General features: G+C 49.0%; 2 protein-coding genes across 8 annotated transcripts in view; one reads left to right on the top strand and one right to left on the bottom strand.

The window, feature by feature from the left end:
* The first annotated feature begins 352 nt into the window (after positions 1-352).
* On the top strand, positions 353-25,909 carry TVP23A (trans-golgi network vesicle protein 23 homolog A). Of its 3 annotated transcripts, XM_059693154.1 has the most exons (8): positions 353-509; positions 792-871; positions 21,894-22,038; positions 22,536-22,625; positions 22,810-22,938; positions 23,903-24,031; positions 24,910-24,969; positions 25,683-25,795. In XM_059693154.1, exons 1-7 carry the CDS (start codon positions 501-503, stop codon positions 24,967-24,969), a joined length of 642 nt encoding a protein of 213 aa, XP_059549137.1. In that variant the 5' UTR covers positions 353-500; the 3' UTR covers positions 25,683-25,795. The 3 variants fall into 3 exon arrangements, with proteins under 3 accessions (XP_059549137.1, XP_059549135.1, XP_059549136.1); XM_059693152.1 differs by lacking the exon at positions 24,910-24,969 and having other exon boundaries at positions 25,683-25,909; XM_059693153.1 differs by lacking the exons at positions 353-509; positions 792-871; positions 24,910-24,969 and adding an exon at positions 20,045-20,137 and having other exon boundaries at positions 25,683-25,909.
* NUBP1 (NUBP iron-sulfur cluster assembly factor 1, cytosolic) overlaps positions 11,985-26,652 on the bottom strand; it is a 32,633-nt gene continuing 17,965 nt past the window's right edge. For 2 of the 5 annotated variants that reach the window (XR_009452552.1, XM_059693150.1), the window contains exon 11: positions 25,788-26,066. Coding sequence is in view for 2 of the 5 variants with exons in the window: in XM_059693150.1 (XP_059549133.1) it covers positions 25,960-26,066 (107 nt within the window). In the remaining 3 variants the exon portion in view is untranslated. Of the gene's footprint in view, positions 12,208-12,479; positions 12,660-17,753; positions 19,874-19,903; positions 22,162-25,787; positions 26,067-26,652 lie in introns of those variants that run through there. The other 3 variants (XR_009452551.1, XR_009452553.1, XM_059693151.1) reach the window with 3 other exon arrangements.

Below are 26,652 nucleotides of genomic sequence, written 5' to 3'. Positions count from 1 at the left end.
ATTCTTGGGATCAGAGGCTTTTGGGAAACACTGACTTCTCCAAACTCTGAGTGGGGCTGCCCACCACTGACATTCATTCATTCGCTCATTCACTCGCTCATTGGAAACTTATGGAACATCCACCTCATTCACTGATCCAGCCCCTGTGTTCCTCCCAGGATCACTGTTCAAGGTGCCCAAGTCCCCCTCTGAGTCCAAGTCGCCCCCTCCCTTCCACCGCTCTGTATGCACCCCATCTCTCCACTCCCCAGCGAGTACCCGGGCCAGGGGCCCTCCAGGCCCCGCCCCATCCCGCACGGGGGAGCCCACCTCCCAGCCCGCGACTGCGCTCTGGGCCCGCGCGCCCCGCCCCCACCGGAGACCTGCGCGGAGGCGGCACCGCGGCCGCAGGCTGTGACCCACCAGGTCTGCGGCCAGTGGCCTGAGGGGCATCCCGGCTTTTTCGCGGTGAGAGGCGGAGCCGGAGCCCGGGACTGGGTTCCAGGTGGGCTCAAGGGAGGATGAAGCAGGTAGGGCGGCAAGGATGCTGGGCGTGGAAGGATGATGGTGAGGATGGGAGGAGCCTGCGGGAGCGCTGGGGAAACAAGGAGGAGGAGGAGGGATGCGCGAGGCGGGGGCCTGGGCCTGGCTGGACCCCAAATGGGCTTGAGGGTGGAGATGGCCTTGAGTCGCAGCCGAAAGGGAGGGGCCCGGTCTGCAGGGAGGATGAGGGTGGGCTCTGCACCATGGGCGGGCGGGTCTGTCACTCGCCTTTGGTGTGTCCCCCACCCCCACTCCCACCCCCATCCCAGGCCCTGGTGGACGACACTGAGGATGTGTCCTTGGACTTTGGCAACGAAGAGGAGTTGGCCTTTCGGAAAGCCAAGATCAGGTATGTTTGGACTGGCTTTGGGCAAGCATCCCCCAAAGCTGCAAATTCATTCCACGTTCATTCATTCACTCACTCATTCATTCAGAATGTATTGAGCACCTAGTGTGTGCCAGGCATGGGCTAGAGACACACCCTGGACAGATCAAAGTTCCTGCCCTCCTGGCAGGAGGCTGGAGAGGCGGACAAGGGCTTGGAGCCAGCAGTCTGGGGGCGGGGAGGGGGAGACCTAACATTGAACAGGCAAACAAAGATATCTGGGGGGAAGTCAACAGTGTGATTGAAAAAAGGGAAAGTGACTGGGCAAGACCACTTGCCTTAGCACAGTCAGGGAGGGCATCTCTGGAGAGGTGTCATTTGAAAAGCTGAGACCTGAATGAGGAGATTTCCACCCGGAAGGAACAGCAGGTACAAAGACCCTAAGGCCATGTTGGAAGGTCAGAGAAAATCGTCTATGTCTGGAGGGTGACGGGAGAGGAGAAAGGGCTTGGCAGGAGGCTGGAGAGGTGGGCAGCTTGGATTTCTATTCTAACCCCTGCTTTAGTTCCAGCCAGCCAGCCAGCCAGGCAGTCCTGGGTCAAATCACTTCCTGCCTGAGGCGCGGGCATCACAGAAAGTGGCAGGACTAAGGTGTGAAAAATGACCCATGAACGTGATTGCTGATGACCCAGCAGCTGCCACATTAGAAACACCCAAAGCTCAGCCGCACTCACTCACCTGTGCTCCGTCTCTCCTCCCGGCCATCAGAGCCAGCAGGCGTGGGGACCTGGCACCTACATGCCATTCCTTTTACATTCTCTGATCCAAATCCAAGAAACCTCAGAATGAGATAGGACAGTATTAGCTTCCCAGGGCCACTGTAACAAATCACCATAAACCTGTTGGCTTAAAACAACAGAAATGTATTCTCTGACAGTTCTGGAGGCCAGAAATCCAAGATCAGTTTCACAGGCTGAAACCAGTGTGTCCACAGGGCCACACTCGCTCTGGAGGCCCAGGGGGGAAGATCTGTCCTTCGTCTTTTCCGGATCTGGTGGCTGCCCGCTTGGGGCCCCTTCTTCCATCCTCGAGGCCAGCAGTGTAGCATCTTCAAATACTCTGTGCCCCATTCTCACATTACCTTTTTCCTCTGTGTCAAATCCCTTTGCCTTCCTCATAAGGTTACTTGTAGTGCATTTAAGGGCCGGCTGAATGGTCTGGGATAACTTTCCCATCTCAACCAACTTAATCACATCTGCAAGGTCCCTTCCGCCATATGTGGTAACCCTCACAGGTTCCGGGGAGTAGGACCTCCATGTTTTGGGGGGCATTATTCAGCCTACCATAATGCTCAGAGAAAGACATTGTGAAAGAACTGGGATCCTGGGGCAAGAATCTTATACAGCATCTAAGCTCAGTGTTTATTGAGCACCTCCTGTATGCCGACTCTGGGCTGGTGACTGGGACTATGTGGTATAAGGACACCTCCCCCGGCCTTTATGGAGTTGCCCAGTCAAGAGCAGAGATGGTCAGCCTCGACACTGCCAACATTCTGGGCCAGGCACTTCTTGCTATAGGGACCATCCAGAGCATTGCAGAATGGGTAGCAGCATCTCTTGCTCCTACTCACCAGATGCCAGAAGCACCCACCAATAATGTCTCCAGACACTGCCAAATGTCCCCCCAGAGGCAAACTTGCCCTCATTGAAAACCGGTGATGTGGGGTATAGGGTGTAGGTATGCCCGTGGCTGCTACGACAGTGTTTCCTGCTTGGGCACTTGTCCTGGGCAGGGGAAAAAGTAACAGCTGAGCTGAGACCTGAGGAATGGGGGTGGGGGTGGGGGGTAATTAGCTAAAGCAGGGAAAAAGATGGGGTGTCACAAGCACAGGCTTAAAGATGAGTTTAGGGAGCTGAGAGTGGTTTACTGGGGAGCAGTCTGGGCAGAGACTGGGGCCCACACCCTGAAGGGCTTATACTTATGGATGTGTGAATTCTGTTAGATGGGAATCTACTATATCTGTGCTGTCAAATAGGGTAGCCACCAGACACATGTGGCTGCTGACACTTGATCCGTGGCTGGTGTAACCAAGGGCCTTCCAGCCGGGTCTTTTAGCTTTAATACGCTGACTGCTGTTCGCTTTAGCCTCCGGCATTAAATAGCCCCAGCGGCTACCCTACTGCACAGTGCAGTTCTAGAGGTGGAATTCGTACAGGGCAGTGACACGATCAGAATCCTAGCTGGAACAAAAGAAGGATACAAGGCCGTGACACGGCATCTTCATCTCCTTGGGAGACCCAGCCCCCACCCCACACACATTCCTGGTGTCGGTTACCTACATGGGCCAGGTCGGGCCGCCAGAGGCCAAGGCCAGGGTGTTGTGGGTCACCCTGAAGCCTAGAAGCTTCAACCTCTGCTTCCTGCAAACCTTTCTATGACTCTGTTCACCGAGACGGCTACCTGCCTGCCAGCTCAGCTCCTCCAACCCAGGGGCTGTTCCACGCAGGTCACTCCCAGGCAAGCCTGGTGTTTACCCTTTGTTTACAGTGACCTTGAACAAGTCAGGGCACCTTCCGGGTCCCCATTTTCTCATTTGTAAAGTGAGGAAGACGTTAGTCCCATCGTAGGGCTGTGTAAAGAGGACTAAATCAAGTGACAAACTTATGTAACAAGACCCGTGGGAGCCCTGACACTTCATGTGGGCTCCATAAATGGTACCTGTTATCTGACCCCAAGTGGGACTTCTGTGTCCTTGGGGCAGAGGCCCGTCCTCGGCTGGAGCAGGACGTCGCGCTGGGGTTGTCCTTGGAGTGGGAGACTGTCCCTCCTGTGGAAAGTTTATGCTTTGAAGGCACTGGCTTCACAAATTCATTTAGACCAGTGGTTCTCAACCTTCCTAATGCCGCGGCCCTTTAATACAGTTCCTCATGTTGTGGTGACCCCCAACCATAAAATTATTTTCGTTGCTACTTCATAACTGTAATTTTGCTACTGTTATGAATCTTAATGTAAATATCTGATATGCAGGATGTATTTAGGCGACCTCTGTGAAAGGGTTGTTTGACCCCAAAAGGGTCTTGACCCACAGGTTGAGAACCGCTGATTTAGGTCATGGATTTCAATGGATTCCCACCCAAAGCAGGATGGTCTCCTCTGGCCTCAGACGGGTTCCTTGGACCTGATTTGGGTGGGAATTGTTAGGGTTGGTTTGGTCAGCGTTTCGTGCTTGGTCCTCACTCAGCCCAGAGGGCATCCAATGAGAAGAACGCCAAGGGGAGTCACATGTTAGTGGGGACCAGGTCCCCAGGCAAGACCCACATGAAATCAGAACTATCTTTGCAAATCCCTAACCAGTGTCTCCAGTAGAATGACATTTTGTCTTTCAAGTAGTCTTTCATGTCAATTTATCTTCCCATGTTGGATATAAAAGCTGTTCCTCAAAATGAGCTGCAGAGGAAATTGTTGGCTGTGTTTTAGGGGAAGTGATTTTGAATGAAAAACAGTAATAGCAAACACTTTCCTAGCACTTATATGCAGGCACTATTCTAGGTGTTTTGCTCATTATAATTCATCTAATCTGTATTACAAACCTATGAGGTAGATGCTCTGATTTTTATTGGTTTCAGGATGAAAGAAATTGAGGGAAAGAGTTGAGTGACTTGCCAAATGTCACACAGCTGTTAAGTGGCAGGGTGGGGAGCAAGCATGTCAAACTCAAAGGTGAAGACAGGCCAAATAAACAAGGTTTAAGTTTCTGTGGGCCACAAAAATAATAAAAGCTTCAATTTTCAAATTTCAAATAAACCAAAGAAACGTAGGTTTATTTCGATAGAGACATGCTGAATACAAAGGGTTGAAATAAGTGAGTAATGTTAACATAAAATAATAGAATATTTTAATAAAAATTAGTATTTTTTCTTGAACATTAACTTACCAGACACTGAATAACTGCACAAATTAATGAGGGTAATGCAAATAAACCTGTTTTTCTTGTTCTCTGAAAGCGAAATATTTCCTGTTACGCACACCAAACAAGTCAGTCCGAGGTTAATGATGTGGCAATCAGCTGCTAAAATATTTGCTGCTAGTATTAGTGGAGAGAAATGGTGCGCCTGCGCGTAAGTCGTGTAAGAGAAATGAATGCAACACAATTCTAGTAATCAGTCATTAGCGAGCGTTGTAGTTTGTTATTAGTAATTATGTATAACAGGATATTGTCAAAATTAAGTTATGAATTTTTATTAAAACGTTTCTTGCATACTGTTATATTGGTTAGGCCACGAAAATATTCGTTGTGGGCCCCTTGTGGCCCGCAGGCTGCAAGTTTGACATGCTTGCTGGAGAGTCTGACCTCATATTACATTGTGCTTAGGAGCAACACAGGGATGAGCTCTGCAGTGGGAGCAGCATTTCCAGGCCTTCAGTCTTATGCCTCACTCCACTCCCCTTTTAGAACAGGCTTTCTAAGCCTTGGCTCTGTTTATATTGGGGCTGAGTAATTCTCTGTGTGGGGCCGTCCTGTGCCCTGCAGGGCTTCACAGGATCCCTGGTCTCTACCCACGAAGTCCCAGCAGCACTGCTCCCCTCTTTCCAGAGTTGTGAGGTGAGGTATATTCCCAGGGGCAAAGTGACTCTGGTTGAGAACCCTGACTTAGGTTATTATCTCTTTCTCTAGGGTGTGGATTTGGATAAGTTAAATTTGTATTTAAAGGAACTCCCTGCATTCCTGACACCTCTGTGTTTGACACTGACCAAGGGAAGCCGCTGGGGTGGGGGGCAAGGAAGGAGAGGGGACAGGTTATGGTACAGATGTTACATTAGTGGCTGCCCATCATTCTCAGAAATCAACATAGGCACACAGACACAGACACATGCAGACACACACACACAGGCACACACACACAGGCACACATACACACACATACAGACATCATGCTCCAACACACTGAAGAGAAGATTTTGGTTGTTCTTTGTTGTGATTCCAGGAAGTCTGTTTGCCTCAATAAGTGAGGACCCCTTGCCCTCTGGGGTCCCTCTGTTCCCATTGACTTTGGGGAACAAGTCATCCTGCCCCGCTCCCATTCTAAAAATCTACTTTAAAAATATAGAAATATGACACATAAGCAGGTCTCACCAAGAGCTGATTATTTAGTTTTAAGGAAGGTCTATGGTTACCAAGGAAAAGAACCCATAAAATCAAGGAACTAGAAATTTCAGTTCTCTTTGATTAGGGCACGGAATTACACATTTTGAAATTAACTCCTTATATTTACAGCTGCTTAGCTTCCTCTTACTTATATTTCTTGTTAACATGAAATTGAATGCTGTCCCAACAATCAAATCACTGAAGAGAGATTTCTGGTGAACTGTGACTTACACAATTAGGGAAGTTGGTGATCAGAAGGGGACATTGGTCAAGTTCTTTGATGTTTGATATGGGACAGCTTGACTGAAAGATTTAACTTATTCATTCATTTACTCCAGTGTTGATGCTACTGGTGTTTGGGACTGCACATCCGTTGTTGCAAGGGCCGCGCTGTGCCCTGTAAGATGTTTAGCAGCACCCCTGCCTCCACCCACTAGATGTTAGTGGCAGCCTCCCAGTTGTGACAAACAAAAGTGTTTCCAAACATTGCTGGGGAGGCCCCAAATCAGCTGCCTTTTGAGAACCACTGGTTTGTTCTTTTTCCCACCCATTTACTCACTGAATCAACAAAAATGTTCAAGGACCTTTGTGTGTCAAACACAGTTCTAGGGGACACAGAGGCCCCTGCCCTCCTGAGCTGACATTTTGATTAGGGGTAAGACAGTGAACATATCTATAATAATAAAAGGGTAATATGCTAATTAGACTGGACATCCCTCCGAATGTCCTTCTGGACAAAGCCTGGGCCGGAGGGAAGCCGCCCAGGCCCCAGGTGCTGGAGGGAAGCGGGTGCCGGCAGCTGGGGGGAAGGAAGGCCTACTCTTGCACGAATTTTCATGCATCGGGCCTCTAGGTATATTCCAGGGACTGTGGGAATCAGGCCAGTGGGAGAGTGGGAGGAAGACACACAGTTGGAGGTGTGTTAGGAGAAGGGATGTGGAGGGCTTTGAGGATTCCCCTGGGGGGGGGGGTTGGGATTTTGCCTGCTTTTGACAGACAATCTTTGTAGATGAGCAGGGGATGGTCAGATCTGACTGACACTTGAGAAAGCTGCCTGTGACTGCCATGTGGCCTGTTGGGCAAGAAAGGAAGCAGGGAGGTCCGCTAGGAGGCCCATGAAGCGTGAAAGATGCTGGTGGGTGGGACTGGTTGTGTCCCAGGGATGCCCAAGGGAACTCGGTTCATGCTGACCTTTGTCCAGATTCTTCCAGGGGCCGGTCTGGGGCTGCTGAGGTTGGAGAGAGGTGGTGGAAGGCAGGGTCCCAGATGCAGGTCTCAGGTCTGCATTCCCAGAAAGTCTCACCTTCGTCAGCACCCCCAGGGAACTTGAGGTTCTCTAAGGGAACATGCTGACTCAGCGGGTGTTGAGTGTGAAAGGCTCCTGCTGTGCTCCCAGGGGCTTGGGACATTTTTCCAGGCTGTTATTCCTGGGTAAATAAGGAATGCTCACACTTAGTAAAGACCAGCTCAATGAACACGGGTTGGAATCCAAGGGGAAAAGCCCAGGGCTGGCCCTTTGCCCGCCCCAAGGAAATGCTCACAGGGGCTCAGCAGGGAGGGTTCTATGGCCAATGACTCACTCCTCACTCATCACAGGAGCAAGGAGGCTTCCAGAATGACTCAGAAATAGCCACAAATACATTAATAGAGCCTCATATTTTCTCTGCATCTCAATACAGATTATCTGTCCCCTGAATTTTAAAATACTTTAGAATAGAAACTGCAAAAGGACAGTCAGCTGACTGACTGTAAGCCTCAGAGATACTCTTAGTCCAGGGAAGTATTTTAAATGAATGTGAATTTAAATCTAAAAATTGGAATGGGTCACATTTGAAATCTGACTCAGCACAGAGACAGAAGGCAGACTGGTGGTTTTCAGGGGCAGCAGAGGGAAGAATGGGGAGAAAGTGCAGCTGCGTGAGGGGTTTTACTCTGAACTGATGGAAATGTTTTAGAACAACATTGTGAAGTACTAAATGCCACTGGATTGTTCACTTTAAAATGGTTTATTTATGTGGTGTGAATATCACCTCAATAAATTTTTTTGTTGTATTATTTTTCTAAACGTTCTTTTTTAAGCAGTTTTGGGTTCACAGCAAAATTAAGGTGAAAGAACAGAGATTTCCCATATACCTTCCTGCCTCTTCCCACACATAGCCTCCCCCATTATCAACATCTGCACCAGATGAAACATTTGCTACAATTGATGAATCTACAGTGACACATCATAATCAACCACAGCCCATAGTTTACATTAGGGCTCACCCTTGGTGGTGTGCATTCTATGAGTTTGGACAAATATAATGATATGCACCTACCATTACAGTATCATATAAACTATTTCCATTGTGCCTCCCTCCCTCCACCCCAAATCCTCTGTGCTCCATCTACTCACTCTCCCCCCCCCCCCCCCCCCGCCCAACCCCCGGCAACTACGGATCCGCTGTCTCCTTCGTTTTGCCTTTTCCAGCATGCCATATATTTGGAATCATATAGTATATAGCCTTTGCAGACTGGCTTCTTCCACTTCGTAGTATGCAATTAAATAATTTTTAAAAATCTGGATTGCTGACTTCTTCTGAGAAGCCGTTAGAGTTGAGAGGATGGGCTGAGTTGAGGTGTGAGGCATGCCCCTTCTGGGTGAGCCCCAGCCCTCACCCACCCAGTTGACTTATTTACCAACTCAGGTTGGCCCTGTAAGCACCTGAGTTTACAGTCCCCCCCCCCCCCCCTCACCACCACCACCACCACTTCTTGAGGACAGTGAGGAGCAAATATTACTCCATCGATAGCATCTCTACTTTCAAGGGGTGCGAGGGGCTTTGAGTTGGAATTCCTCTCTAATGCCGTGGTTTTCTCCCCAGGCCTCCAGAAGCTGTGGCCAAGGGATGGAGGGGCCTGTCTGCGAGGGCCCGACCTCGGGGGTCAGGCTGTGCCTGGCCATACGAGGCTACTTACCCTGAGCCCCCATGTTCCTGCTCATCCCCCAGTCTTTGTATACCGTTCGCTCTCTGCTGCCTAAATTTGTCCCTTAGATCTTAAAATGTCTTTACAACTTTATGTTTTTAATTAACATATAATCCACACACCATAAAAGTCACCCCTTTGCCCTAACTGGTTTGGCTCAGTGGATAGAGTGTTGGCCTGTGGACTGAAGGGTCCCAGGTTCGATCCCGGTCAAGGGCATGTACCTTAGTTATGGGCACATCCCCAGTGGGGGGTGTGCGGGAGGCAGCTGATTGATGTTTCTAGCTCTCTATCCCTCTTCCTTCCTCTCTGTAAAAAATCAATAAAATATATATATATTTAAAAAAAAGTCACCCCTTTGAAGTGTACAACTCAGTGGTTTTCAGTACATTCAAAAGGTTATGCAACCATCGTCACTGTCCAATTCCAGAACATTTTAATCACCCCCTCCTGAAGGAATCCCATATCCTTTGGATCTTAATCCTCATCAATGCTAAGAAGCACCCCCTATCCTGAGCCATGTGCCCCTTCTCTCAGCCCCTGCAGCCCCGTGTCTGACCCCAGGCCTGATGACTGACTTTTGTGTCCACATCTTGGGTTTTCTTAAAATGTCAATAAATTACCAAGAACCATGTAGGCGCTCTGCCTGACTCCCATACTAAAGGGTTGGCGCCTGGAACAGTACCTGGAACAGTATGGACAGCTGGTGGGACGCTGCACCACCATTCCGATTGGACAGTGGCCATGCTGTGCGAGTTGTTGAAAATTCTGATGGTGACTCTTCTTACCCCATTAGTGACACTTTCACACTGAGTTGAAATTGCCCGTTTGCTTCTCTGCCCCTTCTTCCCCCACAGACTGGTGATGTCCGTGAGGGCAGGACTGGGTCCATTTGTTCACTGCACTTGGACCTACCATGTGCCTGGTTAATTAGGGTTTTTTGTTTTTTTTTAAATGTAGTGCTGCTGCTTTAAGCTCCATTCATTAAAATTGCATACTTCTTAAACGATTTTGAAAATCAACTGAAGACATTTATGTGTTGATTACAAATTCAATTCTATATCCTTAGACACTTTCAACTAGTTTCAATTTCCGTGGTAGTCATTGTTTTGACTACCAGAGTCATCTGCAAACAATAAGTACGTGTGCACGGCAATTATAAAATGTTCTGCTTTCAGTGCGATGGGAGTGTTGGTGGCTAATGGAACCCCAGACGAAAGAACTGTAAAATACAGCAACAAAATATGTAAAGTTGGAAAATAATATTTTGAATTAATGTCTTTGTAAAGTCTTAAAAAAAACACCTCTTTTCTTTGAAATAATTTCAGACTTACCAGAAAATAGCAAGAACAGTACAAAGAACTGACAAGTGTTAACACTTTGGTGTGTGTGTGTGTGTGTGTATTTGTTTCTGAAGTGTTTAAGAGTAAGTTGCACACACCATGCTTCCCGACCCCTAAACATTTCCCTGTGTATTACAAGAACAAGGCATTCTCTTACATAAGCAGAGTATGCTGGAAACTGGGAAACATATCTAATCCATAATTCATAGTCCAGTGTCCTTTCCCCCAGTTCAAGATCCAATCCAGGCTTGCCCATTGCCCATTAGTCAATCTGGAACAGTTACCAGCCTTTCCTTATCTTTCACGACATGAACAGTTTCTGAAGAGTGGTGGCCAGCTGTTTGGAGGCATGTACCTGAACTTGAGTCTGTCTGATGTTTCTCATGATTGGATCCCAGTCATGATTTTGGGCAGAAACACTGTAGAAATGACGTTCTGTTCTAAAAGAACATTTGTTTCCCAGATCGGTCACTCAAAAGGTAGCCCAGAAATGGCACTTTTTTTTTGCCCTTCACTACTTCTTCTCTGCATCTCAGCCGCCAGGTTTTGGTCTTTTATTTATTTATTTATGTTTATTTTTGAGAGAGAGAGAGAGAAAGAGGAAGGGAGAGGGAGACACCAACGTGAGAGCAAAACATTGTTCAGCTGCCTCTTGCACACCCCCTACTGGGGGTCAAGCCTGAAACCTGGGCGTATGCCCTGACAAGGAATCAAACCAGCAACCTTTTGATGCATGGGATGTCACCTAACCAACTGAACTGGATTTTGGTCTTTGATTCTCTTTACCACCTGAAGAATCCACGACGCCTGAGAGAGTCAGTTCCAAGTTTTGAGGCAGAAACCAGTCGGCTGGATTTGGAACATCCTTTTGTTACCAGAAAGCACAGCTGTTTTTTAAAATGTCACAGACTGTTATGAAAAATGAAGACACCAGTTTAATGGTGCCCCACAGCCCAGGCTGTGATAGTGATCAGTATCTGCTGAATGAATTAATATGAGTTCACTCAGTTCTCCCATTAAATAATTTGTAAGTTGGGCTCTTTGTCCCTAAGGTGCTATTGTTTTAAAGTGCACTGGTTCAGTTATAGCTTTGGGAGGTAGAAAATAAATACCTTATTAATATTTGCAACCATTAGTGCAGTGGTTCTTAACCTTCCTAATGCCGCGACCCTTTAATACAGTTCCTCATGTTGTGGTGACCCCCAACCATAAAATTATTTTCGTTGCTACTTCATAACTGTAATTTTGCTACTGTTATAAATCGTAATGTAAATATCTGATATGCAGGATGTATTTTCATTGTTACAAATTGAACATCATTAAAGCATAGTGATTAATCACAAAAACAAATGTAATTATATATGTGTTTTCTGATGGTCTTAGGCGACTCCTGTGAAAGGGTCGTTCGCCCCCCAAAGGGGTCGCGACCCACAGGTTGAGAACCGCTGCATTAGTGGATGTATCCTGATTCCCAAAATATTAAAATGGTAAAAAAAAAAAAAAAAAAAAAAATGCAATTTAAGGAAGGATTCTCTCCATTTTGCAAATGAGGAAACGGAAGCTCCCAAGAGCCAAGTAACAGATCCAAGCTCACACGAGAGCTAATATTCGATGCCTTCAAATCCTGCCCACTTTCTAGCAGACTCTAGCAGCTCTTCAGAAACAAAAGCACATAAATGGGTGAATTCTACTTTTTACTTCCAATGCAAACAAACAACCAGCACCCTACTCACAACAGGGGTGAAAACGAGCAGGAACCCAGGTCCCTTACCTCCTTCAGCCTCTCCAGGGTGTCACCTGCTCTGCGCACCTTCCTACTGCTGACTTCTTCTCCGGCCTTCTGGAAAGTCAGTCCTTGGCTGCTCTGCTCTCTGTCTCTCCCTCAATTAGTAACCCCAAGTCTCCTGTTTAAAAGAGGTGACTGTGACTGCAGCTGGCCTCATGCTCTCCTCCCTCCCCCAGCTTTAAGGAAGCCTGGGATTCTTCATTTTACCACCCTGATTCTTAGAGGAACCCAATCTCCTTGTCCTTCCCGCCCTTGGGAATCACCTGACTAAATAGAACATGGGTTTTACACAGTTAAAAGTCCTCAGCATTAGAGCCTGTAGTAGTTAGCTATTGCTGCATAACAAATTCCCCCCAAACTTAGTGGCTTCAGATAAAAAATATTTCTTACCTCCACTGAGCCTAAAGGTCAGGGTCTGGGAGCAGCTGGGCTGGGTGGTTCTAGTGTGTTCTTCCATCAGGGAGCTCCTAATGCCTGGGTGTCCTCAGCTGCTACTCTTTAACATTGGGGCATGCGTCATGGGGGCATTCTAATTCTATCATTCTGTCTTCATCTGTGAGCCGAAGAAATCTAGAAAGAGAAACCCTCCCTCTTCAAATATATAGGCATTACAAGGCATACTTCATAGAAAAATAGCATAATAGATACTTGATTCTTACCCTTCATTTTTGTTCAAGTAATGAGATCATTCCCCAACATCCCCTACAGCTGACCACTGAGGGTTTAGTTTAAGAATCACATGACTGCCCGGCCAGCCTGGCTCAGTGGTTGAACGTCGACCTATGAACCAGGAGGTCACGGTTCGATTCCTGGTCAGGGCACATGCCGGGGTTCCTGACTCAATCCCCAGTGTGGGGTGTGCAGGAGGTAGCCAATCAGTGATTCTCTCTCATCATTGATGTTTCTCTCTCCCTTCTTCTCTGAAATCAATATATTTTAAAAAGAATCACGTGACTTGTGGATAAGACATTCTTATTGCTGCTTAAATTGTCGCACCTCTGGCCAGTGGGAGTCCTTTCCTGTTGGCTCCTGAGTCTTTCTGACTCGACTCTGGTGTCTCTGACAGCTTCCTTGCTACCTGGGGTGTGTTGAGGGCCCAGCCTCCTCGTATGCATCTCTCCACCTGCCCCTGGCATCGCCTTTTCTCCAAGGAACCCTGGCTCCTTTGGAGAATGGAGTTTAGAAGCCCCAGCCGGGGCTCATCTGTGTCAGCCCTTAGGCTGCAGGGCTAGGAAGTGCATCAAGCAGGGCTGATGATCATCCCTTTGTATTTTTTGGAGTCACTGTTGTCACCAACTTGATCTGCGGGAAACTCTGGGCTGAGACTGAGTGAAGACTTCGGTTCTGGTGCTGATTCTGCCATTAAAGCCGCTGTGAGCTCATACTTTTCTGCGACCCAGAAAAGATGACTCTTTCTCAGGGAGTTGATTCTCTCCAGAACCCACAGCTGGCCGATAGCGCATGCGCCTGATGCCAGCAGCACAGCCTCTGCGCCAACCCTGGGCAGTTCACTGCCCCTCTCCCAGCACCCTGCCCTCTGCAGAGCAGCGCTCCGTCCCCCTCTTAGCTCACTTCTTTCCTTTGGGTGCCTTTGTCCCCAGGCAGGTGTTATGGGTTGACAGGTTCTGGTGCTGATTCGCTATCAAAGCAGCCACTAGTCCAGCCGTGGGCAAACTATGGCCCGCGGGCCGATCCAGCCCGTTTGAAATGAATAAAACTATTGAAAAAGAAGACTGTATCCTTTTATGTAATGATGCTTACTTTGAATTTATATTAGTTCACACAAACACTCCATCCATGCTTTTGTTCTGGCCCTCCGGTCCAGTTTAAGAACCCATTGTGGCCCTCGAGTCAAAAAATTTGCCCACCCCTGCACTAGTCTGTACTTCCTGCGACTAGAAAAGATGTCCCTTCCTCAGGGTCATCTTCCCCCAAAGGCATGTTGAAGCCCTAGCCTCCAGTACCTTGAAATGTGACCTTACTTGGAACAGGGTCTTGGCAGATATAATTAGTTAGGATGAGGTCATACTGCAGTAGGGTGGGCCCCTAATCCAATTTGGCTGGCATCCTTATAAAAAGACAGCAATGAGAAGACAGGCGGGTGGAGAAGGCCATTGGACAATGGGGACAGAGATCGGAATGATGTGGCTACAAGCTGTGGACTGCAAGGGTGCCAGCTGTCATCGGAAGTCAGGAGGGAGGCCTGGGCCAGAGGGTCCCTCACAGCCCCTTAGAAGGAACCAACCCTACTGACACGTCACGTTGGACTGCTGGCCTCCAGACTGTGAGAGCAAGTTCTGTTGTTTTAAGTCACCTAGTTTGCGGTGCTTTGTTACTGCTGCCTGGGAAACACACAGCCTGCAACAGCTTCCCTCTCTCCCCTAGGGTTGGTCTCTGGACCAGCAGCACTGACATCTCCTGGGGACTCATTAAAACGCAGACTCTCAGCCCGCCCCCCGCCCCCAAAACTCCTGAATCAGAAGCTTCATTCAACAAGAGACTCAAGCATGTCAAACTCGCGGCCGGTTGGTTTGACATGCTTGGACCAGGTGATTCCCATGTGGAGCACTGCCTTACACAAAAGGAGGGTGGTGGGATGGTTACTCCCATGAATTAGCTGGCACTAACGGAACCCTTGGTGCCCACCAGGCAGTGTCCTAAGCCCTTCTACATGGGGCAGTTGGGGGCGATCCAGCCAGCAGGCAGAGTGGTTAGGGGTGATCAGGCAGGCAGGCAGGTGAGTGGTTAGGAGCCAGCAGTCCTGGATTGCAAGAGGGATGTCCCAGATTGGAGAGGGTGCAGCCCAGGCTGAGGGACACCCTCCCCCCACCTCTGTGCATGAATTTCATGCACCGGGCCACTAATATAGCGTAATATCCCATGGTATGGTTGTGCTACATTTTGTTCATCCACTAACCTGTTGATGAGCATTTGGGCTGTTTCTACCTTTTAGTGACTGTAAATGGTGCTACTCTGAGCATGTACTCAAAAACTCTCGGTCTTTAGCTAAGGAATCTGGTCCCTGAGTCCAGCAGCAGCAGGAGGGTGTGGCCTGGGTGGGGATCACCAGGTGCTCTGGGCAGAGGAGATAGGGTTCCACACAGGGTCCCGCCTGGGCCACGTGACCAGGGGCCCACTGACTTGTCCCTGGGGTTCACTTTCATTTTGCAGCCTGAGCATATTCAGCCTCTAAGGTTGGGATGTCTCTTTAAAAAGAAATAAAGAACAGAAACAAGAGGGAATACAGTGGTCACCGGAGGGAAGTCTGTTCTTTTACTCACTTCCACACTCAAACCTCTGTTGTGCTGACCTTTGAATCAAAGCTGTGAGGACTTAGCAATCAGCATCTACTCAGACATCCCAACAGTCTGAAAACTCGGCAGTCTCCGGCTCAGATTTTGGGGGAGGAGGAGGATGTGCTATTGTTTGAAACAGGAAGCCAGAGTCTGAAGGATGATGGTGCTAGCATTGCTTGGGGAGCATTCTAGAGAAGAAAAGTCCAATTCCACCCAGTGCTTCATCCTTGGAGCTTGGGGTTTCTGAAGGCTTGCAGGGGTCTCTGCTTTTTCAGGCATGGGATCCTTCCATCCCTTTCTGCTTTGTTCCTGGAGCTGGTTTATCTTGAAAAGGGAACCGAGGAAGATTCATCGATTTTAATGAGCATAGGAATCACTTAGGGCCGTGGTCGGCAAACTGTGGCTCGCGAGCAACATGCGGCTCTTTGGCCCCTTGAGTGTGGCTCTTCCACAAAATACCACGTGTGGGCACACAAGTACAGTGCGATTGAAACTTCATGGCCCATGCGCAGAAGTCAGTTTTCGGCCTGGGCGAGTCTATTTTGAAGAAGTACTGTTGATATTTGGCTCTGTTGACTAATGAGTTTGCCGACCACTGACCTCGGGTCTTGTTAAGATGAAGATTTGGGCTCAGGAGGTCTGGGGTGGGGCCGCCGGTCCTGCATTCCTAACAAGCTCCAGGGCACGCGGGAAGCTGCCAGATGGAGAATGGCTGAAGGAGGCAGATGTCATCCTACCTGTCTTCCTCTCACTCTGGAAGTCCCCTTCTGCCCACATCTTCACGGTGGATACTGCTGTTAGCAGTAGAGCCACCTGACTCCAAGTGGGTGTCAGGGCTGAAGAAATAAACAGTAGCACCCTCCTCACTTTAAACAATGGGGAAAAGCATGTCTGACATCACTGATCAAGGCTTTTTTCACACTTTTGTCTGTTCTCAAAAATCTTGACTGTTAATGAGTCAAACAGGGAGATTACTGTTAGCCACAACCACCCTCTGGTCTGGCATCCTGGGAATTTTATCTCCTGGAAGCCTCAGACATCTGAGGCAAATGGTCTCCCATTTAACGGGTGAGCAAACTGAGGCTCTGAGTTTAGTAGCTTGTCCAGGGTGCTACACAGCAAGGATGGGGCTCAAATGTGGATTTAGGCTCCCTGGCCTTCACTGTACCCACTGTCCAGGTGGGGACTGGGGTGGGGGGCAAGTAGGCATTTGTACTCCATATAGCAGTGGCCCTTTCTTTGCAGAGGGACTGGTAAGTGCAGAAGAAAGGACCTGCTTTCTGGAATTTTCCTCATGCATCCAACTGTAATGGCTATATACTCAATTGGAGAATTTTAGGTCTGGAATTTTTTAATTCTATTTTTTTGACCACACATAGCCCCTAGAATATCAACCCGTGGGCTTGGTTTATTCCGAAAGGCGTTTGGCCTCAATGCAAAGTTGAGGCTGCCTTGATGATTTCTTTTTCTACTTTTTAATTCAAATTTACATAAAAGTACAGAGAACAATGACCGTGTTCTTCCGGCTGCCCAGGTTCAGTCATGATCAGCACATGGCCATCCTGTTTCATCTTCACCCACCCACTCCCCACCCCGAATTACTCTGAAGCAGATGCTAGATGTCGTCGCAGATGCTCTGTTTGTGGTGGCAAAGTAAACCCCAGTCCCGATTGTGAGAGGCTTGTGCTGCCACAGCAGTGCTCACCAGCCATGAGCCCTGCATCTGGCGCCCTCCCAAGGGGAATGGCCTGAGGGATTGGGCTGAAACCAGCTCTCCGACATCCCCCGAGGGGTCCCAGATTGCTAGAGGGCACAGGCCAGGCTGAGGGACCCCACCAGACTCCAAGGCGTGTCTGGCCCATCTCACTCAGTCCCAATAGGCCAGACCCCAGCAGCAAACTAACATACGGGTTGGAGCATATGGTCAGTGCACGTTATAGCGACTGGTCGACCAGCTGACTGTCTGCCCCCTGGTCATCAGTGCACATCATAGCGAGTGGTTGAGCAGCCTTAGCATATCATTAGCATATTATGCTTTAATTGGTTGTTCGGTTGTTCTGCTGTTTGGTCTATTTGCATATTACCCTTTTATTATATAGGATTGAGCAAAAATACAGTCCTCACAAGCCTCTCTCCACCCCAAATTTCCCCTTATTATGAAAAAATCTTGCTCAATTTATTACAATTGATGTACCCATATATTATTATTAACTAATGTCCATAGTTTACATCAGGGTTCATGCTCTGCATGTACAAATGTATAATGAGTCCACCATTATAGTATCATACAGACTAGTTTCATTGCCCCCCAAATCCTCTGTGTCCCACCTAGTCAATCTCCTTCCCTCAACCCCTGGCAACCACTGACCTTTTTTACTGTCTCCATAGCTTAGTCTTTTCCAGAATGTCATATAGCTGGAATCAAACAGTGTGTAGTCTTTCCAGACTGGCTTCCTTAGCTTAGTCATATGCACTTAAGGTTCCTCCATGACTTCTCCTGGCTTGATGGCTCATTTCTTTTTAGTGCTGAGTAATATTCCATTGTGTAGATGTGCCACAGTTTATCCATTCACCTATGAAAGGACATCTTAGCTGCTTCCTCTTTTGGACAATTATGAATATCTGTGTGCAGACGTACGTTTTCAACTTCTTTGGGTAAATCCTGGGGCGTGCATTTGCTGGACTGTATCACATGGAGAATTTTTAGTGTGACTTGCAAACATTTTTCCTTGGTCAGTGGCTTCAATCAGAAACATTTTTTATTGAGGTGTAGTGTTCTACAGTTAAGCACACGAATCTTAAGCATACGGTTTGATGAATTTGTACACATATGGTCAAGATGTGGACCATCTCAGCACCCAGAAGGCTCCTTGTGCACCTTCCCCGTCACCGCCCCTCTACTGTCCAGAAATGGCTACTGACTTCCAGCATAATCGCTGGTTCTGCTGGTCAGGCAGCTCCCACGCTGCCACTATTGAAAGCAGATTGTTTTAGGGGAAAAGTGGCCGTTAGTAGCAGCTTGTTTCCTTTTTGGTTTGTTTTGAGTGGAGCCTGATTTCATCACCAAATTGTTCCTGCTGGTCTGGACCAGGGGTTGGCACACTTTCTGGGTAAATATTTTAGCTTTGCAGGCCAGCGAATGAGTGAGCATGGCTGCGTTCCAATAAAACTTTAGTTACGGAGATAGGAAGTGAGCCCAACGGGGCGCTGGGCCTGCGTTTGCGAACCAGTGTAGAGCAGAGCTTTCAAAGCTCTGTGAGGTTCTGTCCAGGCCCGCTCAGCCTGTGCCCGCGTGTGTGGGACAGGAGCGTGCACATTTGAAGGCCCCTCAGGAGACTCTCATGCACTTTCCAGGTTGAGACATCTCAGTGTTTCCTTCTAAGGAGGAAGACAGTAGGTGTCCTGGGACCAAGAACTCCACAAATAGCTTTAAATGTAAACAAATGCCCATTGAGCCTCTTCCCACCTTAACACTTTGATGAAGGTCTCATTTCCCCTTTCACCATCTGTCATTCTTCCCACCTCCTCTACTGAGAGAACAGGCTTCTACGGGCCAGGTGGAGGGGGCGTTGGGGACCCAGTGGAAAACTCTCCGTATTAAAGTTGAGGAATGAAGGTGGTTCTTCAGCAAAAGCATCGGGGCAGGGGAATATGGAATCTGGAGTCTTGGGGGAATCCTGAGAAGAAAAGTGCCCCCGGGGAATGAGAGGGGGAAAGTTGTGGTCAGAAGGGGAATTTTCCAGTGTGGCTCCTCGAGGTGGAACAGTTTCGAGTGACTCCGAGGGCTGAGATAACAACAGCTGCTTGCAGTTACCGAGCACGGCCTGTGTTTCTAGCACTTCATACTCACCAGCTCCACTTGATCTGTTCAGTATCCTAGGAAGTGGCTGCTGCTCGCACACCCATTGTACAGAAGCAGAGACTGAGGCTGAGGGGTTATGTAGCTTAGACTCTGAGGTTGGAGCCAGGACTGGAACCCTGGCAGTTGGGCACCTCTCAAGGGACGACCAGGTGGGTGCCTGGGAGGGTGGAATTGGAAGCCAGTGGCATTGAGAGGTGGAGGTGGCATCGGTGTGTGTGTTTGCTCTGCAACTGCGGAGGTGGCAGGAGAGAATGCTGGCAGGATGGAGGACCCCATGGCAGGGAAGAATGGACAGGCTTAAGCCATAGCCTTCAAAACTCTCAAAACTAGAAAACTCGCAAAACTAGAAAACTGGTCTGCGGCCACATTAGCGCTAGCTGGGGGCAAAGGCTGGGCAAATTCCAGAGAGAGACTGCATGAGGCTTTGGAGGGTTGTCCAGAGAGCAGCCTGCATAAGACAGGATTAAAGCAATATTTGAAAGTGCAACAGGCATCATTTTCTACTTGCTTTGGGCGTTGTGCGAATAATAGTAATTTGATTGAATGACAATAATAATACCTCCCAACTAAGCAGAACTTTCCAACAATTGGAATTTTTTCTGTGTTTTATTTCAGGAAACCACAGCCTAAAAAGAAAGAAAAAGAAGTGGTGGGCAGGGGATTTATTCAAATACACCAACTTCCAGGTTTTACTGCACACTTGGGTCTCTCTTACATCTTTTAAGTCTATATTGTCCTACAAAGAGGACAGATGTCCCAGTGTGCCTTAAAGGACTCGATTACAAGTTTCAACACAACAAATATTTGCTGAGAATCTTAAAAGTCATGTACTGTTGGGGATATAAAAGTATCTAAAACATGGTTCTGCCTTCGAAGAACTTTCCAATGTGGTAAGATGATTCATTTATCTTCAGCGTGAAGGGGTAAAATTGTATAGAGACAGTTTATTGAAAATCCTCAATAAGATGAAGGCCAAAAGGGTATAAGAGATTCCTAAAAGTCTTGTTTTCTGGAACAGTCCAGATTTGGACGTTTTTGATCACATCTAATTCTTTTTTTTTTTTTTTCAATCCTCACCTGAGGATGTTTTTTTGATTTGAGAGAGAAGCATCGATGGGTTTCCTCCCATATGTGCCCCGTCCAGGGATCAAACCCACAACCTAGGTATGTGTCCTGACTGGGAATCGAACCCATGACCTTTTGGTTTATGGGATGACGCTTCAACCAACTGAGCCACCCTGGCCAGGGCATCACGTCTAATTCTAAAGTGCCAGGTACTCTGTCCAGGCCGGCCTTTCGCCCAGGCTGCCAGGAGAGCCCAGAGTCAGAAAGGCACAGATGATAAACGTTCTGGCGCATGGCTGGTGTTTGGGCACGGGCCCCTGCTCCCTCTGGAACTTCCTCTGGAACATCAGGAGTAGGTGCAGAAGGCATAAACTCTGCTTCTGAGTCTTCGTCCACGTTCCCTTGGGAGTGTGAAACCACCCCACTCTATAGGAGCCCCTCGTTGACTTACTCTCACCCTGCTGCTTTTTGGGAAGTCCCAGCAGGCTCATGCCCTTGCAGGTGTGCTGGCTGCCTCTTTGTCATCCCAGATGTTGCAAGCGGGCATCTGGCGGGCCAGGATGCTACGTGGCCTGCATTATTTTATTAACAGAATTAGTAGCCATCGCTTAAAATCCTATTTGCCATCCAAGTCTGGATTTCTAGCTTCTTGTGAAATGTTGAATCTGGCAGTACAAGGGTAGATGTGCAGAGTACAGTCCCATGCCCTGGAGGGAGGCCTGCCCCCTGCCTCCCTCGCAATGGATGGCGCTTTCATTGCCATCATCATTGGCCCTGCACTGTTGCTTTCTTGATCTTGATTGAGTGTTTTTCTCTACCTGAGCTCTATCAAAAGTGGATTCCTAACAAAATAAATAGAAAGCCATGAGTGTCTTCTCTTCTGCCTGGCCCATGTCACCCACGGCTGTCGCCTGCCTGGCCCCTACAGGCATTTGTTATCTATCTGCTCCGACAAATGGGTGTCCCTCGTTATTGGTTACCCTCAGGTCTCTCATCTTCCAGATACACTTTTAAAGCATTTGATGTAGGATGAGCACATTCCCCTTGGTTCTGAGTCTTCTTTTGTGCCTCGGGGCTCAGGGAACAAAACCCGTCTCCCCCGAGGCTCCATTTCATCCTTTAAGTCCCACTCGTCATGAGCAATCACGAGTTAGACCTGTCGTTGGCACATCACTCTCATTTCCCTCTGTCCAGGAACATGCATTCCCCGATGACTCGAGACAGCACCCGTGAGCGGCACGTGGACCCACTGCTCCACGACTGGGTAATCGCCCAACCTTTGCTTTAGGGAACCAGTCACTGCTGCTAGGTGGGAAGGCAGCGAGTGACCGCGGTCACACTTCACTTCAAAGGTGACCCAGTTTCAAAGAGGGCAAGTGATGTTTGTCATCAAATGAGGGGAAAGTACGGGATTCTTCAAGAGGGGAAGGAATCGAGAGCAGTGCTGACTGTCCCGGGCCTGCTAATTGAGTGCCGCCCGCCCCGGAGCTGCAGCCCGGCTGAGTGTGGTGTGAAGTGTGCCAGGGAGAGCGTGGGAAGTCAGACACCATGGAGTGAGGGGCCTCCTGGGCTCTCTCCTAGGCACCCCGTGGCCACTTTCTTCCACCTGTTCTTCCGAGTGAGCGCCATCGTCACTTACGTGGGCTGCGACTGGTTCAGCAGAAGCTTTGTGGGCTGCTTCGTCACCGTGCTCCTCCTTCTGTCCTTCGATTTCTGGTCTGTGAAGGTGAGGCCCCCGTGATGCCGCGGCGCCCGGTGGTGGCTGTCCTGGTGCAGGTGGTCGATTTGAGCGAAGAGGTGCTCTGGCTGGAACTGCTGATACATTCTTAGGAATACGGAGCCGGAGCCACTTAAAATTAGAGGAGAAAATACATTGTTTAGTGTGGAGTAAATGGCTTCAGGATATCCACTGTTGCCAATATGTGCCAGGTGAGGTGACAACTCCATATGGCTTTGATCTTTAATAAAGTTTACATAGAATATACAGAGATTTAAATGTTCTACCTAATGTGGATATCTATATATATTCGGGGAGTCTGTCACTTTTTAAGGTAAGCTTAATTAAAAATTAGAAGCCTCGAAAACTGACTGAGAAACCACCACAGTCCAGTTCCCCACCTCTCGCTCCCAGTACAAGTTTAACTTCTGTTTTATTCACCAACAAACAGGTGACGACCTGCCCTTTGCCCAAAGTGCGCTGAGTCACTTTGTCCCTTTTCCTAGAACGTAACTGGGAGGCTCATGGTGGGCCTCCGCTGGTGGAACCAGGTCGATGAAGATGGGAAAAGCCACTGGATTTTTGAAGCCAGAAAGGTATTCTCCATGACGAGGTGGACCAGCACGGGGAGGGCAGCGGTGGGAAGTGTCCGTGGGTTCCTTCCGGGCCCTGCGCACCCTGATCCTGCCCTACCCAAAGTCCCCCGGGGCCGGCGCCCGGCACGGAACAGGAGCACACGTAGAATCGATGAACATGACGGCATGAAGCACTTTCCCGCAGGTCTCTCCGAACAGCATCGCCGCCACCGAAGCAGAAGCCCGCATCTTCTGGCTCGGCCTCATTATCTGCCCGATCATCTGGATTGTGTTCTTCTTCAGCACCTTGTTTTCCTTGAAGCTGAAGTGGCTGGTAAGGCAACACCCGACTCTGACGTTGCTTTGACATCTGCACACAACCCGGGGTCCCAGGAGTGGATTGTTGTTTATTGACAGATTTATGGAAATAGCTGAAATACGGCTCGCCTATATAATGTGTATAATTCAATGGCTTCTAGGTGTTCCGTTGTGCAGCCATCACCACAATCACTTTCAGGATTTTCACCGCCCGCAAGGACACCCTGTAGCCTTCAGCCATCACTACCTCCCAGTGCCCCTGTTCACCCAGCCCGACACCCACTCACCTTTGTTTCTATAGGTTTGTCTATTCTGAACATTCCCTATAAGTGGAATCATACAACATGTGGTCTTTTGTGACTGACTTCTTTCACGTAACGTAGCATTTTCAAGGTTTATCCATGCTATAGATGTATCAAGACATCTTTCCTTTTCAGGCTGAATACTCCATTGTATGGCTAGGCCACATTTTATTTATCCCTCCATCCATTGATGGCCGTTTTGGTTGTCTCCACCTTTGGTGCACGAATAATGCTGCTAAGAGAGGAGTTATAGAAAACGCCTATGACATCCTACCTTGGACAGGGAACCCTTCCTAGGTAGGAATAAGCTAGCCGCGGAGTTCTGAAGTTTTATTTCAGAGCTACTGTATTTTGTTGCCATGACTTGTTTCGTTCGCTGAGAAAACAAAATATCCACAGACAGTATAAGCAGCAGCGTGATTAGAGGTGTGGACTCTGGAGTTTGGGTCCTGGTTTGGCCTTGCATCAGCTCCTGGACTTTGGGCCACTTTCGTGTCTCTGGGATGATAATGGCACCGACTTCTCAGGTTGGTGATTAAAAGGTGTCCAGGAGTCTTATAGGTGCTCGGTCAAGGTTGGCTGCTACGTCAGGTGCAGGCCAGAGCCACCGCCACTGGGTGTGGGAGGGACATTTCCATCTAAGCCCAGGAGACTGACCTTTGCTTTGTCTGAGCGCAGGCCCTCGTGATAGCGGGGATCTCTCTCCAGGCCGCTAACCTGTACGGCTACATCCTGTGCAAGATGGGAGGCGAGAGTGACATCAGCAAAGCCGCCGCCAGCTTTCTGTCCCAGACGGTGTTCCAGACGGTGAGTGACTGAAGCTCAGGGGGAGGGGCCTGTTGGCAGCTGCAGTGTTGAATGTTTCCTCGTCAGTCAGGCTGCCACAGTTAGTCTCTTTAAATTGCGGTGAAATATACACAACATAAAATTGACCATTTTAACTAGTTATTTTTAATCTTCACCTGAGGGTATTTTTTTCATTGCTTTCTCAGAGAGTGGGAGGGAGAAAAAGAGGGGGAGAGAGACAGACAGACAGACAGACAGACAGACAGACAGACAGACATCAACTGGTTGCCTCCCTCACGCTCCCGAACAGCAACCCAGGTACATGCCCTTGACCGGGAATCGAATCTGTGACCCTTCAGTGAGCAGGCTGACGCTCTAACCATGAGAAACGCTGGCTAGGGCCATTTTAACTATTTTCAAGTGTACATTTCAGTGTCATCTAGTACATTAACATTGTTGTACAACCATCCATCCCCAACCACCATCTGTCTCCAATCTAGAACCTTCCATCTTCCCAAACTGAAACTGTACCCATTAAACAGAAACTCCCTGTTGCCTGACCCCCAGCCCCTGGAATTCACTATTCTACTTTCTATTCCTATGAATATGATGACTCCAGGGATCTCACACAAATGGAATCATACAGTATTTATCCTTCTGTGACTATCATCGTTAGTCTTCGGTGATTTTAAAAACTGCAGAATTTAGAAGCACAATTTTTTAACCTCATATATGAGGTGAAATAAATGTGATCAGGCTCATCCTGAAGTGGTGTGGACCATGTTAAATGTTCATAGCACTACTGTATGCTCTTGGTGCATGGTGGGTTTGCCCTGGCCTCGAGTCGGAATCAGGCCGGCACGGGTGGGACCGAAAGCCATGGCTGCCTTTCCTTGCAGGCCTGCCCACGTGACTTTGAGAAGCCTGGCCTCGAGGGGCTGGAGATCCACAAGTGTTAGGTGAGAGGCGGGATCAAGGCAGGGGTCTTGACCGGGGCTGGAGGCTTGTGAGAAGTGCAGCTCCCCTGTGTTCGGCTGTGCCCGTGGCCTGGACGGCCTACCCAGTGCCCTGAGTGGCCAGGGGCATAGCCAGGTGGGGAACCAGCCTGTGCACTGGGCATCCTGGGCTTTGTGACTGCATCACCCTTTACTGGGGTCCCACCCTCCTCACGCTGGACATGTACAAATTCGACCACATGCAGGCATGAAGGGGAGCAGGGAGGGAAATGAGAAGATGAGAGGAAAGAACAAGGGAATTTGCCCACCTACCACTTTCACTCGGAGTAAGATGGAAAATAGGAATTTACGCTTCCCTCACCGTCTCCATCCCTGTGCATCTCAGAGGGAGCTCTCTTGGCAATGCCCATAATTCTAGAGTTCACCCCTGTCTTTCCTGTGAAATGTCTTGTGTGCCACCGGAAGTTACTGGGGGAGTGTCATGTGACTATGCAGGGCCGACACAGACCCCAGTTCGGTTTAGTGGGTGATCTCAGGGCTGCTCAGGGGTGTTCTGACCACGTGCAGCTGCATGGACGCTAACCCCAGAACAAGCCCTGGCTTGAGGCTCCATCCATGTTCCTTTCCCCGATCTGGAGAGAAACTGGACTGCTACTAACACCGTGACCGTGTGCTCTGCACCGAAGCCACACCTCACCCCTTTGCTTCCCTTTCAGGCATATCTTCAGAGGCAGCAGTGGCGAGGTGAGGGCTCTGCAGTCAAGCAAGCGCCAGCAGGCATTCCGACCAACAAGCCGCGGGTTTTCAGTGAAGCAGGGACGTTTGAGGAGACGCTTTTATTTTTTAAATGGCACATGTGTAAAGAACGCCCTTTACATGTGATCTAAAGAAAACTGTACAAATATCAGGTGATTAAAGTGTCTGCAAAAGTGACTTCACACCACACCAGAGTCTGGTCCCTCTCTGCCTTGAGCCCACTCTGTGCCCGAGCGGTCAGGACGCGCTGGCCGTGCTGCTTGTGTCCATGTCCCCCCGTGTCTCAGGAACTAATGAGGTCCTCTCTTCTTTGGGCTGATGGAGGCTACAATACTCCTGGATTCCTGGAAAACAAGGCGGCAGGCAGAGAAACACGGGCAGCTCCTAGTGCCCCGGGCAGCCCTGCCTGTGCCAGCCTGGGCACTTCCAGGCTGGGGTGGAATCCCCAGATGTTGAACTCCCTAAAAAGCCCCATTTCTGTTGATGCCCCGAATCTTCAGTGACCTGAATACCACACACTGCCCATCGCGGTGAGAACCACGCTGGAGGCCCGTCCTCGGTTCATTCTTCAGAGCCCGGGAGTGATGTTACTTCCCCAACACCACTTCACTGGGCAGAAAGCCCCGCACAAACCAGACTGTAGTTGGCCGCCAGTTGGGAACTGGAGCTGCACGTGAGTTTGCTGTGGCTCACTAGGCTTTGTGTCTTTTCTTCTTAATTTTCTTTGGACAGCTTTACCGAGACGCATTTTCTATGCCGTAAAATCCACCCTCACTGTGTCTTTTACACTATGACTTAGCCCACAATATTGACGTCCTGACAGGTTTCTCAGAGACTCCCGGTCCCTGGGTTGAGGGAGGTGCTCTCCAGGTCATCCCAGACCCCACCCCACTGGCCTGAATGCCCAGCCGAGGCTGCGAGGCAGTGACC

The sequence above is a fragment of the Myotis daubentonii genome, chromosome 4 (genome assembly GCF_963259705.1).
Source record: "Myotis daubentonii chromosome 4, mMyoDau2.1, whole genome shotgun sequence".
Lineage (NCBI taxonomy): Eukaryota > Metazoa > Chordata > Mammalia > Chiroptera > Vespertilionidae > Myotis > Myotis daubentonii.
Note: the sequence above shows the minus strand (reverse complement) of the source record. Positions and strands in the feature narration are given on the sequence as shown.

Bases quoted from the DNA above. Each gene is read 5' to 3' on its own strand.
- TVP23A (XM_059693152.1), top strand. The intron at 22,626-22,809 runs GTATTCTCCATG...ACTTTCCCGCAG, and splicing joins GGATTTTTGAAGCCAGAAAG to GTCTCTCCGAACAGCATCGC. The intron at 24,032-25,682 runs GTGAGTGACTGA...CTTCCCTTTCAG, and splicing joins CCCAGACGGTGTTCCAGACG to GCATATCTTCAGAGGCAGCA.